Below are 14,065 nucleotides of genomic sequence, written 5' to 3'. Positions count from 1 at the left end.
CCCGATGTTGTAAAAGAGAATTTTTATATATATCAATGGTTTGTGAAAATATTTTCTCTGAAATAATGAAAGAAACATTTCAGGACAACTTTAGGTCTCACAGTACAGATTTTTTTTTTCATATAATATGCAAGAACTTAAGTTTTTCTGCTTTATGATTCCTTGATTTCTGTAAAGATATATAATTTCTGTTTTAGAGATTATCTGGAATTAAAATGTATGAGGTATTGAAGGGTATTCCAATGATGAATTGCTAAATTCCAACAATGTACCTCACCTCCTAAATAATGCATGTTTGAAGTGACAGATTTGGGTCTCCAGTTTAATGTAAGACCTTAAATAGGCTTTTATCATCATTCTTGCTGTTCCTGGTTCCTGGTGGAGTGTCAAATAGACTGCTGTTTTCTGCAAAGATTAACTTTGTTTTAGCAACTTTGTATATTGCGTTTTTGCCCTTATTAATAGAATTAATAGAAGTGCATATGAAGTTGCACCAGTATGCTAACATTCAGATGGGATATTATGTGCATTTTGGATTATTGTCAGCAACATTTATGAGATTGTCACTGCTTCTGTCACAGAGACATGGCACAATAAACGTGACCAAATTCCAATATGTCTCAAATTTCTGTTCTTGTTTATTATGAAAGTATATTATTTAGAATGCTATTGAATTTAATTATACAGTACCATCATTAAAACTAAATAAAACTTATAGGCGCCTCTAATAAGAATTACTTATTTAAATAATATTATTTAAATATTAGTTAGTCTGTTTTCAGTGCCAGTTGGCGATTTAAAGGTTGTGTCCCAAACCGCATTCTAGCATGCTATATCGTATGCTAATAGTAAGTAAAACATTATTTCCTTTATGGTAATAGGTTACCTACATCAATGCACAATTTTGACATACTATTTAATGCACTGGTATGCTGTCTGGGACTCATCCAGTGGCAGGAGACAAAGAGATATTAAGTCTACAGCTACTCTACATGCTGCTACGGGCTTTAAGTGTTGAATACCCAAACTGCTCTAGTGTTTTGGTTACAAACAGATTGCAGCGAGTGTAAAGAGCAAACATGTCTTCGGCTCATTCTGACACTAGCTTTAGTACTGTGTTGTCTCATGTGATTAGTGTCTTGTTTTATGTAGCACCATGGTCCTGGAGGAACGTTGTTTTGTTTCACTGTGTACTGTACCAGCTGTATATGGTTGAAATAACAATAAAGCCACTTAAACTTGAACTAGCAGGCAGTGATGCACTTCAGGGATGTAATTTATCCACAATCATTTCCTTAACCCAAAATCTTGCTAAATTCCAAACCATGTGATGGACAGCTGTCCCACCCAGGGTGTATTCCCACCTCACACCCAAGGTTCCTTGGATAGGCTCCAGATCCATCATCACCTTGACCTGGATAAAGTGTTACTGAACGTGAGTGATAGATATAAACCAAAACCTGGTTGCCTCTATCAGGAGGTTAAGAAAATTAAGATAATGACCCCAAACATGCATCCAATTCAGCACAGAAATGTTTGCAGGACACAAAATAAGTATTTTGAAATGGCTATATCAGTTTCAGGATTTGAACCCTGCACAAACTTCAGGGTGCCTCCAACCATGTTTGTCATTATATAAAGAGCCTCAGTGCTTATAGTACAGTCAGTGCTGCTATATAACCTTTTTATTTAATTAATTTATTTATTTTTACATTTACATCATTAGCTAAAACTAGTTGAGACAGCATACAACTGAGCAGATGAGGCTTAGGGCCTTGCTCATGGGCCCAACAGTGGCAGTTGGCTGGAATTTGAACTCATGCCTTCTGCTCAGTATCACAGTGCCTAACCACTTAGCTACCACTTAGGTGGTGGAATGGTGGGTAGCTTTGCTGCCTCACAGCTCCAGAGACCCTGGTTCAGTCATATAGTTTAGTTTACTCTATTTGTGTTCTCATTTTGTCTGAATTGACTCTGGGCGCTCTGGTTTCCTCCCACTTTCCCAAATGTGAATATGTGTATGGATGATATGCTTCATGATTTTATGTGTCATCCTTGAGCAGGGGCCATGCTAATCTTCTCTGTATTGTTCCAATTTTTGTATATGTGCTGCCATAGGATGACATGCAAAATTGTGTCATCCTACATGATGCCGTAATTGCCGAAATTGTGACGCCGTAGTAAGGATGACATGCAAAATAGTGTGGATAATACCACTCCCATTCAGGGTGTATTCTCACCTCACTCCCAGTGATCCAGAGATGAATGAATCAGTCAATGTATGACCACCTTGATGAAAAAACAACAATCAAAACCATCACAGAACTTCTAATATTTTGGACTACAAATATCATTACAATAACCATTAAAATCATTACCAAATGGTTTCCATTACACATTAATACCTACTATGGTCCTTAACGGTATCCATTAGACGTAACATGCCACCAATAGAAAGCAACTTATTACCAATAGAGACAAACAGGAACCATTACAGTTTCCATTAAAATCAATACAATTCCCATTATAACCATTAAAACCATTTCAAATTCTATGAGGGTTTCTGTTATGTTTTTTTTTAGCAAGGCATTTTGATTTTCAGAAAAAATAAAATTACTCTAAATGATGAATGAAAACCCTGCTGAAAACGGAAAAAAACATTGAACCCCCCCATAGAAACTGTAATGGTTTTAATGGCAATTGTATTCTTTTTAACGGGCATGTAATGGTCCCTGTGGATCTCTACTGGTAATTTACTGCCTTGTTTTACTGCCATGTTATGTCCAGTTCATACAATTACGGACCAATAATGGTAACGGTAATGCTTTTAATGGTTAGCTGATGTATGGTAATGGTGTTTGTAGGGGAAACCACTAGAATTTCTGTGATGGTTTCTATTGGGTTATTTTTTTCAGCAGGGAAATGTGTAAGAAATAAACAAATTCATATATATATATATATATATATATATATATATATATATATATATATATATATATATATATAAGCCTACTGTTTTATCACACTGCATGGGCTAATTTTGCACATGTTTCATAAAGGGTGCCAATAATTCTAGAGGTACGACAAGAATGGCACATGAAGGCCATTTTAAATGGCCTTTTGGTCAAATCAGAAGAATGTATGAGAAGTAAGGGTATCACACAACTGCTAAAAGGGGGTTTCTGAGACTGGAATAAAGTTGGCTTGACGTTGGACGTTCGATATTCGCAGATATGCGGAAATTAAGGGACCGTCTCTAAAGTTATATACCACATTGTTAAACATGTTTCTAACTTCAATAGCATTTGAAGGGAATGACTTACAGTCATATAACCAACTGTAAAGTGTCCATGTAGGTGTCAGCTATAACGCACACCCTTTAGATTTTTGATATTTAACAAAATAAACTATTAAATTATATATAAATATTGCCATGTATTTTATTACTGCATGGGCTCATACACAAAATATACCATAATTTAAAGCTCAATAGCGTTTGAAGGGAATGACTTGCAGTCAAATGCTCTTGAGCTTTAAATAATGGTATATTTTGTGTATGGGGCCCATTCTGTAGTGAAATTCATATCTAATGTACATATGATGTAATAGCTTATTTTAATAAAGTTCAAAAATCTAAAAGGTGTGTATCATACCGGACATTTAGATCATCATTCCCTTCAAATGCTATTTAGCTTTAAATTATGGTACATTTTGTGTATGGGCCTAATCAGTAATGGAATACATGTCAAAATTAAATGTGATTTAATAGTTTATTTTAACAAATATCAAAAAATCTAAAAGGTGTGCGTTATACCGGACACCTATTTGAACACTTTACAGTTGGTTATATGACTGTAAATCATTCCCTTCGGATGCGATTGAAGTTAGAAACGTGTTTAACAATGTCGTATGTAACTTTAGAGACAGTCCCTTAATTTCCGCATATCTTCGAATATCGAACGTCCAACGTCAAACGAACTTTATGTCAGTGTTATGGATCCTGCTTGAGAGAGTTGAAAGAGAATAAACGGTGCGGTGTTTGATATTTTATTCCGGAGACGCTAGAAGCGCTGTGGTGTCGTTGCTTTCATATGGCACTGAAAGTGAAGCTGATGTAGTGGCAGTAACATAGCTTCATTCTCAGCGCCCCACCGCCACTCGCACACAGTGATGGGAAAGAAAACCCGCACAGGGACGGGCCGACGGACCATTTTACAGCTCTCACCGCCTGGACTACGCAGCGGCACAGGAGCAGGCCGAGACGAGGCTGTAGGCTCTGGGTCTGAAGGTCAGAAAATACCATTTTTGTTGCTGTGCGTATTTCATCTCTTAGTTTGGTCAGAACCGGTGTTTTAAATCTTTCCATTCGTTAAGACATGAATACACCAGAGCCTCGCCTTAGGCCAGACTGGTCCGGCTCCAGCATCGCACTTTGACCAACCACCCTAGCTAAACTCAATAAGCTAGGCCACTACCAACCGAACATTTTAATAATAGTAATAATAATAAAAACAGCAATAACGTACCCAACTAGCTAGCTATCTGAATATTAATAAAAGATAACTAGTTTGCTTGAATGGCAAGGAAAAGTGTTGCCGCATAATCCGGAAATAGCCACAAATGTTTTTCAGCTAGCAGTTAGCTTGCTAACTCTGCTAGCCCGTAGGGATCAGCAGCAGATAAAACATCCGCGTGACCTAGCAAATTCTGTTTAAAAGCAAACGAGCAACAGTATAAAAACGCACACATTAGTTTTATTAACGGATTTAACCGCCGTTTTCTCTGTAAGGTACACTGTAAGAGACAGCATAGGAGGAAATAATGGTTTCGCTGCTACTACTACTCTTAAGGCTGGTTTACGGGCTAGATGTGTACAAAAGAAAGTTAGCTAACATCAGTGTAATGCCGCGTTTCTCAGTGTGGAGGCTGTTTTAAAATAAGGCGATGGTCAATATATCAACTGCTAGCAAAGTTGTTGTAGTTTTTTTTTTAAACGTTTATAATATTTGTTAGCTCTGCTGAATAATTCAGTTTGATCTGAGCAGCTGCCAAATCACAGGCCGAGCTGCAGCTCCTCATGCCAGTTAGACCGTTGTCATTTTTCAGATTCCTAACTTCATATAAATTGCTTTAAAATAAAAATACTTGAGATTTTCTAAACGCTTTATTTTTTTTCTTGGGGGGAAAAAAGAAGCCCTTCCTGTCATTTGGTAGCTAATAAGACTGGTCACTGAAATGAAATAGTTTAAAAACGATCCCATTCACACTCAATGATTTTTCTTATTGAAAGTTGTTAATTTTCTAACCTTAATCTATCCTAGTCTTAACCTAAACCTATTTTAAGGAAAACGTTCTGACAAGAAATACAAAGGTCTTCAGTAAGTAACTATGATTTCAAACACATCAATAGTTGGACTAAATTCATATTTCAAACTGAATGATGAGATCCTGTGAAATTTCTCAGCACTGGAAGAGGTCCCCTTGCTGCTTGTTTTGGGCATTTCAGTAGCAAAATGTCTTTGCAGTGTTCAGTTTTCTAAGAAATTGGGAAATTGTCTTTTAGGGGAGACTGAGGGTAATACAGGCAAGGACGGGCAAGGAGTCTACAGAGAGGTGAACATGGAAATGAAGACCTCAGCGGTGAAGGCAACACGTGAGTAAAGAATTTTCTGATGGCTGCCTGTAACGTTTCTTTGTTACATAGAGTTTTATTACTTTATTTTCCATTTTAGATGCACATCGATCATAAACAAAGCAAACTGGGAAAACTAAAATAAAATAAATGCTGGTGTTTAAAGAGCATATAACATCAAATGTTACTAAACCATGTATCACACATGTAGCTTATGCTTTGAATTAAAGATTGAAACTGTAATACAGTATTACATTCTTGGTTACGTACAAGTTAGAACAATAAAGACTGGTAAACAAGATCTGTTAACCCCAGTTGCTTTCAAAAGCGTCTCTTTTAAATCTCAGTTTATGTGTTTTTCCCATTTTGGAAATCTCTGAAATAATAGCAAGTGCATTTTCTTTAATAGGTGGATCTTTTTCCAAGTCAATTTTGTTTTTTGAATACATGTTGTAAAATGATTCTGAAGTGACATGCCAAGGATTTGTTTTACAGAGGGCTTGTCTTTGCTCGGTGCTTATGAGGACAGTGAGGAAGAAGATGCATCTGAAGCAAGCAGTTCTGCTGCCAAAGCGAAGCTCAATCGCGCCGCAGACTTTGACAGTACACTTGCAAATTTTATGGCCGTGAGTAACATTATTTCATTTTCTGGATATGGTCGTTAAGTAACTTATTTAAGTCTTGATGTATTTTGTTTTATTTACTCAAATTGAAAAATATAATTGTAAAGGCTTTCTCAAATATCTACCCTAGATCTGTGTGAGTGGTGCTATTTAAATTTTTGTTTCTTCATCTTTGTTACAGGAAATCGATGCTATCACCACTCAGCCAGTCCCAACCGATGATACTATAAAAGAGGAGCCCAATGCTCCAGCACCTACCCCTCCTCGCCCTGAACCCAAGACAGAGCAGCACACTTATTCACAGAATGGCTCTTCACAGGAATTTCAGTATAATACACAGTACTCCCTGGCAGGAGGTCAGTAAATTAATTGGCAGCCTCTGAATTTCACTATTAAAGCTAAATGGAAAGTCCCTACCATCAACACATTGTCAAAATGTTTAGAATTGCATTGAATGTTATTTTTTCAAGGGGGAAAAAAAATTCTAGCTTATGAAAGCAGAGCAAACGGTTAAAAAAAATCTTGGATTTAACTCTGTCAGTAATTGATGACTTTATAATATATTTGTTGATGATAAGAGTTACTTAGATGCTGGTTATTGTGAAAGAGAATTTCTAAAACAATAGGTATTAAGTATGGGATTTAATGATGCCCTATCCAGAAAACAAACCTGGGACTTAGGTTTTTTGTGTGTTTTCGGTTTAGTTGGGGTTGAAATGGGTGATTGGCAGGAGGTATGGGATGAGAACACGGGCTGCTACTACTACTGGAACACCCAGACTAATGAGGTGGCCTGGGAGCTTCCCCACTATCTGGCTAATCAGATGCAGAGTTTACAGCAGTACTCAGAGAGGTGAGTTCTGGGAATTAAATACTATCAAAAATTGTGAGTTAGCAAAATATTTTTTTTACCATGATCTATCAAAAATGTGGACGTTACTGTTTAAATAATAATTTTTTAACATTTCAAACCGTTTACTTTGCAGAAGCCTTATCTTAAATATAATCAGTTTATTTCAGCTGAACAGTTTTTGTATTTCACAGCTCATCTGCTAATGGCAGCGAGGTGTTGCAGCACGCAGTGAATTATCCTGAACAGCACTCAGCTCAGACTGTCACTGCAACGAAACAGGAACCAAAAAAGAAGGCATGTTTAAAATACTTTTTCTCCATATCTGTTATTCATTTATTTCATAGATATCTTACGTTTTACACAATCCAGTCTGGTTAAATTTGTATTAAATTATAGATAATTCCTAATCCTGTCTCTTTACACAGGAAGTAATGGAGAGTATAGTGGCTTTAACTAGTGATGAGGAGGAGAGGAGAGGGGTAGCTGCCTCACTTCTCGCACCTCTAATACCAGCTGAAGTGAAAGTGGCAGAGGAGAAATGGAGGAAGAAGATTCTAGCGATGGATGAGAAGGTGGAGAATGCTCCGGAGGTTGAGGGAGAGGCATCTTTAGGTTCTCCTGCTCCGTGTGATGGAAGAGAAAGCCCTGCTCAGTGTAATCAGCAAAGTAGGAACCACTCTAGAGAAAACTCTGATGGAGAAGAGGAGACGGAGGAGGATACCAAGGAACTGGAACTTGCATTAGAGAGGAAAAAGGTATGGCACTAACCTATTTAATTAGTAGTGTCACACTTATAAATTCTCATATATTGTTAATGAGGTTGCACAAATGGAGAACTTTAATGACCGAATTCTTTTCATTATGTAATATTTAATCTTTAATCCTGTTATTTTATGACCCCAAAATGTCTGAGCCATAATTGTACAGCATCAGACAACAGTGTCCTAGTATTCGTTGGGTGATGAGTGGTCTTGTTTTTGGTCCAAACCTATCTTGAGACTTATGCCCAAAAGATTCTACCTCATTCTCATGAGACAATAACACATTTTGCCACATGGTTTGGGGTGATGTAGGCAGGCTTGAATGCCAGGTGGTTGTTGTTATTATTATTATTATTATTATTATTATTATTATTATTTTCCCTAAAATGTTTTTTGTTTTTAAAAGGGATATGTATACTTTTTATATCTACTGTATGTGCAATCATCATTAATCAGCCAATCACCAGTCAACGTTGATCAGGGTGAAAATCAACCACTGGCCAATCGATTGGTGCGTCCTTATCTATAAAGATTCTAAAGCAATACTCTCCTCTCTCACCCCAGGCTGAACTTCGTGCCTTAGAAGAAGGGGATGGCAGTGCTGGTGGTTCAAGCCCCTGTTCTGAGGCAAGTCAAGAGGGTTCTCGAGGCCTTTTGAAGAAGACTAAGTGGAAAACAGCCTTTCTTCAGGCACAAAGTCCTGACTCAAACAGTAGAAGTTCTGACAAAACAGAATGGGACACTGCAGAACCTGTGGATATAGGTAACTCCAGAAAAAATGTCCAAAGCAATACCACAACCTTAAGGTCATATAGAAGATTTACAAGATATATTCTTTATAGGAAATTTACAAGAAAGACTATATTCTTTATTAGGTCTTACTATGTCATTGTATTAGTAACTGTTATTGAAATTTATGTTGCTGCATTGGCAGTATGTGGCCTATAGGAAGTAGCTTTGCTGCAGTTTTAACAAAAGACACCCTTAAACTGTTTTAAACAGTGCATACAATATTTGGATATTTTAGCTATGTCATAAGTGACGCACAGCCATAAGTTCACAACAGCTACTTTTCACCAATTTAGGGTATTTTTGATGTTTTTATTATTTTCTAGCACTTTCCAAAACAGCTGAGAAACAAGAGGACAAAGAGGAGCAGGAAAGAACTGTATCCAAAACACAAGAGGAGGATACAACCGACCTCAAGGTAAATATTAAATATAGAGCAAGTTGATATGTATCAGCCAATTACAACAAATCTCAAATGAATCGTTCAGTTGTGAGTAGCCTCATTTACCATGTGTTCAGTTTCCTGAAATGGCTTTTTCAGTTTCAGATTGGAGAGCTTGCCAATACCTTGACCAGCAAAATGGAATTCTTGGGAATTGACAAAAAGGCCATCTCCAACTTTCAACTGCTTTTGTTACAAACGGAGGTAGATATTATTTCTTTAACCTCTGCAGGTTTACTTTTCTCTAGTAGGCTTAGTCAGTGTAGAAATCCATTCACCACTATAATTTGGAGTAAATTTTATATGAAAACTCCTAACCTAGTGAAATACAGATTCTGATTGTCTTCTGTTTCTTGTAGACGCGGATAGCAGATTGGCGAGAAGGGGCTCTGAATGGAAATTATCTACGCCGCAGGTTGCAGGAAGCTGCTGAGCACATAAAACATTACGAACTTAACGCCACTCCCAAGGGCTGGTCCTGCCACTGGGACAGGTACGAGCTCCTTACCTTTCACATCTTTATCACTCCACACCCCACCCTAAAAACTCTTAACTCCCTCCCCACACTCGTGACTGTTGACTATTTTACCTCTGCAATATGGCAAACGCCTGACTGGTTTGTAGTATTGGGAAATGTCGCCAGGCAAGGAGAAAGATCCAAAGTTGTGTTATAAGGGAGCGTCTGTAAAGAGCCAACTGACAGCAACAGAGCCCCAAAGAGATGAGCCCAGTCACCCCCAAATCAGACAGAAGGGTCCACTAGCTCTTAGGAAGGTGCTTGCACATGCAAGAGCTTTGAACTTTACAGGACTGCCCCAAAATGATGGGAGAGTGAGTGACACAGAGTGACTACATTGGAGCGCACAAGCATCATTTAAAGCGAAGACGGTGCCTTGCCATGGGAGCCTGAAGGTCAGACCAATCTACTTTGTTTACTGTTTTTGTTTCCTTGCAACATTTGATCATTGTATAAATACTGTTTCCTTTACCCTCTTCTGAAGATGTCTTCTCAAAGGCATCTCGGTGGGTTTTTGTCTGTGTGAGTATTGCCATGACTACTGTTCAATAAATGTTTCAGGATTTGCTGTAATTCTTTTTTGTTCATTTTTGAGCACAAGGTGGGTTCTTCACCAGTGTTCCACATCCAATCTGGCTCCTCTCCTGGGCTTAATGCAAAGCCCAGCTCAAGATTTTTCATTAAGGAACTAGAAACCCCCTGCTTCCCTTAAGTCTCCCTGGGTCTCATGTTAAGGGGCCAGCTGGTAAGACAGTATTGTATGTTTGTTTCTCCACCTCTAGAGATCAAAGGCGATACTTCTATGTGAACGACCAGACCAGTGCCTCCCAGTGGGAGTTTCCAGCAGTGAAGGAAGATGATGAAGATGCCAATACACCCCAGTCCTCTGCAGTTTGTCAGGGAAATACAGGTCAACTAGCTTCCGAGGCTTCCAGTAGTCTAATTGGTAGGTGACTGTCGGTTTAACAACCAATATTGGAAAGTCAGAACAAAGAAAGATGACTGAGTTTCTGAACATACATGTTACCTGGCTATTTGAGCATCTGACCAAATTCTTCAGTCTTTCTGTTAGGGATGTCACGAGAACCGATATTTCGGTACCAAGTCAGTACCAACATTCTTAAAACGTGATGGTACTTGTTTTTCTGCACTAGCTGTCGAACCGATTCTAATGGAGGTAACGAGGTTACAATTCTTCCGGACCTGATGGGGGCAGCAAATACGTTCAAGTGTTTTAGTCGGTCCACAAGTGGTGAAGAAGAACGCCTACAAACACACGGGAAAAACTACAGAAGATTAGCTTAGCTTAACAAGTCTAGCTCCGCCCCGACTCGTTGAGAGGAAAGCTAGTATCGGTTTCCGGTGTGCAGCTGATGCTGTCGTTCATTTCAAACAAAGTGAGGAAACACCTGGAATTTGGCGAAGCACCTGAAAGACAGGTTCTATATTATGTTTGTTTGAGGCAGCTGGCATTGTTGCTATGAAACCAGCTAACGTTATGCTCCATGTAATGTTAGCGATAGCCAGATATTTGTTAACGACGCTAACACATTCCAGTGTTATAAACTACCTCTGAATGGGCCACCATGCATCGCCATTCAGCCCGTGTCCTGTCAGCAAATGTAGCCTAATGTCACTAATAATTATTCAAACGTTCATGCTTTTAATAAATCTTTCTGTCCTGCCACCTTATCAGTGAATTTAAACTAATGCTTACATTCAGAGTATAAGGTGCGTGTGCGCGTCTGCGTGCATCTGTGTGCGCGCGCGCGTTTAGGAGTGCACCTCCACTCATTGTCGGACAGTGTTTGATAACTAAAATACCCCTCTCTTTCTCAATCTCTCTCTCTTTTTGCCAGTATCAGCCAGACGACGATGTCCACCAGGAGAGTTTGTTTGTTTGTTTGTTTTTTATTTATTTATTTATTTATTTATTTATTGTTTTATTTTTATACCACACCGTGGTATCGAGTATCGTGTACTTTTGGTGGTATCAGTACCGACTACTAGATTTTTGGTATCGTGACATCCCTACTTTCGGTACTGTTTCTGATTTTACAGTCTGATGTTCACATGATTCGTGGAGGTTTAATGCTGTAGATGTGATACTAAATGTTAACAATGGTGGTGAAACCCATTTACAGATCCATTTAAAGGACCACTAATGTTTGTTACTACAGGTACCTCCTTCGTAGAAGCACAGTCCTATTGGTCAGCTCCTCAACCTCCACTTCCTCCAGACACACCCCCCCCTCCTGCAGAACAACCACCTCCACCACCTCCACCTCCTGAATCTCCTCCACCACCCCCTCCTCCACCCCTCAGCGATGATGGAGAGATCGAGGAGGTAGAAATGGAAGATGAGGATGCTGAGCCACCTGCTCCTGGAACAGAGGAATTTAGGGTATGGGTTTTGTTTTTGTTTTTTTTAAATGTGCCTTCCTTATGGAAAATTTCCTGTTACATTTTTCTGCATACACTTTGGTTTAAAGTGTTTGCCTTCCCCAGGCCAGTGAAGCAGCAGCCACTCAAGCAGCTGTGGCTAAAGCCCAGAAGAGGAAAGCTCCAGGCTCAGAACAGCTGAACAAAACCATCACTATTGGGAGCAGTCCCATACTCTATACCCAGCCTACTGCCACAGCAGGTGACTGCCAAGGCCAGCATTAAAACACCTGATTCATATAAATGTAACTGTTAATAATTAAATTAATTCAGTATTCAAGACCAGTCACTGTAATTGTGTATTTTGCTCCATAATCTCACAGCCCCTATAATCACTGCAAATGCTTATTGGGGAATGACTGCAGTAGCTACACCTGCTCTGCCATCGGAGCCTTTGGTTCCACCAATGCCAGCTGTGCCCTCACAACCTCTACTTCCACCACCTCAACCTCCAATTGAATCAATGTCCACAAAGATGCCGACCGACAAAACTAAGAAGCTAAAGAAGGACAAGGTAGATTAATTCTCTCTCGCGCACACACGCACTCATGTTATTTGCTCTGTACTTACTCTTCTTGATCTGGGGGCTCGATTACATTCTACTGATGTCATGCAAGTAACCTGATGGAGAAACTTGTTTTTCAGATGAAAAAGAGCAAGACTAAAATGCCATCTTTAGTGAAAAAATGGCAGAGTATCCAGAGGGAACTAGATGAAGAGGAGAAGTCAAGCTCTAGTGATGAAGATCGAGACCAACTAAACAGCAAGCGCATTGAAGAGTGGAAACAGCAGCAGCTTTCCTCGTAAGTGCAATAGAAATAATTTTTCTTTTAAATCCTTTCATTTGTTTTTGTAATAAAAAGTTCTGACTGAATTTATTTCCCTCTCACATTTGCAGAGGAAAGGCAGTGAAGAATGCTAACTTTGAGGCTCTGCCTGATGACTGGAGAGAAAGATTGCTAAAGAAGAGGAAGATGATGCAGACATCATAGCATCAGCCCTTCAGTGTGGAATGGACTGTCTTTTACTGTATATTTCTTTTCCCACAAGATGGACTGAATGTTTTTATATTATCACCTCTTTTCAAGTGGTGAATTTTCTGCAGAAAGACATTGAAAGTCTCGTTGTTGTTGTTGTTGTTGTTATTATTATTATATTTTTTTTTGTAAAAAATAATTCCCAGTGTACAAAGTATTTTTTTGTTATACTATTGTTTTCTTGTTAGTTCCTTCAGTCAACAACATTGATCTGTGAAAATTGCAGAGCAACTTCCCTAGTTTTTTTTTATTTTAGCGTGTTGATTTTGAGATTAGGACTTTGTATAGATTAGGGCAAGTTTTGTGATGTTTTTAGGATGTATTGTGCCATGATCATGAGTCTTTGATCCCAAGACCATTTACTGTAGGAGTTAAAGTGCTTTTGTAAAATGTTCATGCATCACCGATACCTTGAAACTTATGAATTGTGTCCCTAGCTTTAGCAACAAAAGGGATGGAATTATGTGCAGTTGCAAATGGTGGAAAACACTGGTTTTCTCCAAAGTTTCTGTGGTGAAGTTTTTTAGGTTGTTGATGAGGGATCTGTATACAAGTACTTGCTCTTGGAGTGAAATTTCTTATGTCCGTGGATTACATGTCTGTGCAGGGTATAGGCTTTGCAATAAACTTTATAAGCAGACTAACTAACATTTTCAATGTGGAGAAAGTTCAGCCATCTACAGCCATGCTACTTTCTTCCAATCACCCCCCCTCCCTTTTTTTTTCCATTGTGGTGTTACACATGCATCTTCCCCTGCAGTGTTAGTGGTGTCTCTTACTGGAAATGGCGGTGGGGTTGTCATTGAAGTTTTCTATGTTGTAAATAATAAATAAATTTATATTACTACCTGTGTAATGATTTTTTTTTTTTTTTTAATTCTTAATGCAATACTTACAGATCTCTAGTGTCCCTTTAAAATTTTTAAACCAGACAATGGACCAGTCCAGCTGGTAGATGAGAGGCAAATA

The 14,065-nt window shown here is 38.6% G+C and overlaps 1 protein-coding gene and 1 non-coding gene across 2 annotated transcripts; one reads left to right on the top strand and one right to left on the bottom strand.

Annotated features, from left to right (window-relative positions):
• Positions 1 to 2,018: 2,018 nt before the first annotated feature.
• Positions 2,019 to 2,124, bottom strand: LOC128618811 (U6 spliceosomal RNA). Its single transcript, XR_008387830.1, has one exon. It is a non-coding gene; the product is annotated as a U6 spliceosomal RNA (small nuclear RNA).
• A 1,843-nt stretch (positions 2,125 to 3,967) lies between these two features.
• Positions 3,968 to 13,943, top strand: fnbp4 (formin binding protein 4). Its single transcript, XM_053641475.1, has 17 exons — positions 3,968 to 4,288; positions 5,564 to 5,653; positions 6,128 to 6,258; positions 6,437 to 6,611; positions 6,961 to 7,108; positions 7,300 to 7,402; positions 7,534 to 7,863; positions 8,434 to 8,632; positions 8,985 to 9,076; positions 9,200 to 9,304; positions 9,460 to 9,593; positions 10,400 to 10,563; positions 11,798 to 12,021; positions 12,126 to 12,261; positions 12,383 to 12,573; positions 12,705 to 12,862; positions 12,958 to 13,943. Exons 1-17 carry the CDS (start codon positions 4,171 to 4,173, stop codon positions 13,049 to 13,051), a joined length of 2,592 nt encoding a protein of 863 aa, XP_053497450.1. The 5' UTR covers positions 3,968 to 4,170; the 3' UTR covers positions 13,052 to 13,943.
• Positions 13,944 to 14,065: the final 122 nt, after the last annotated feature.

The sequence above is a fragment of the Ictalurus furcatus genome, chromosome 14 (genome assembly GCF_023375685.1).
Source record: "Ictalurus furcatus strain D&B chromosome 14, Billie_1.0, whole genome shotgun sequence".
In the NCBI taxonomy this organism is placed as follows: domain Eukaryota; kingdom Metazoa; phylum Chordata; class Actinopteri; order Siluriformes; family Ictaluridae; genus Ictalurus; species Ictalurus furcatus.
The sequence above is the reverse complement of the archived record's forward strand: the minus strand, read 5'-3'. Positions and strand labels throughout refer to the sequence as shown.

Bases quoted from the DNA above. Each gene is read 5' to 3' on its own strand.
- fnbp4 (XM_053641475.1), top strand. From the start codon at position 4,171: ATGGGAAAGAAAACCCGCACAGGGACGGGCCGACGGACCATTTTACAG. The intron at 4,289-5,563 runs GTCAGAAAATAC...ATTGTCTTTTAG, and splicing joins TGTAGGCTCTGGGTCTGAAG to GGGAGACTGAGGGTAATACA. The intron at 5,654-6,127 runs GTGAGTAAAGAA...TTTGTTTTACAG, and splicing joins CTCAGCGGTGAAGGCAACAC to AGGGCTTGTCTTTGCTCGGT.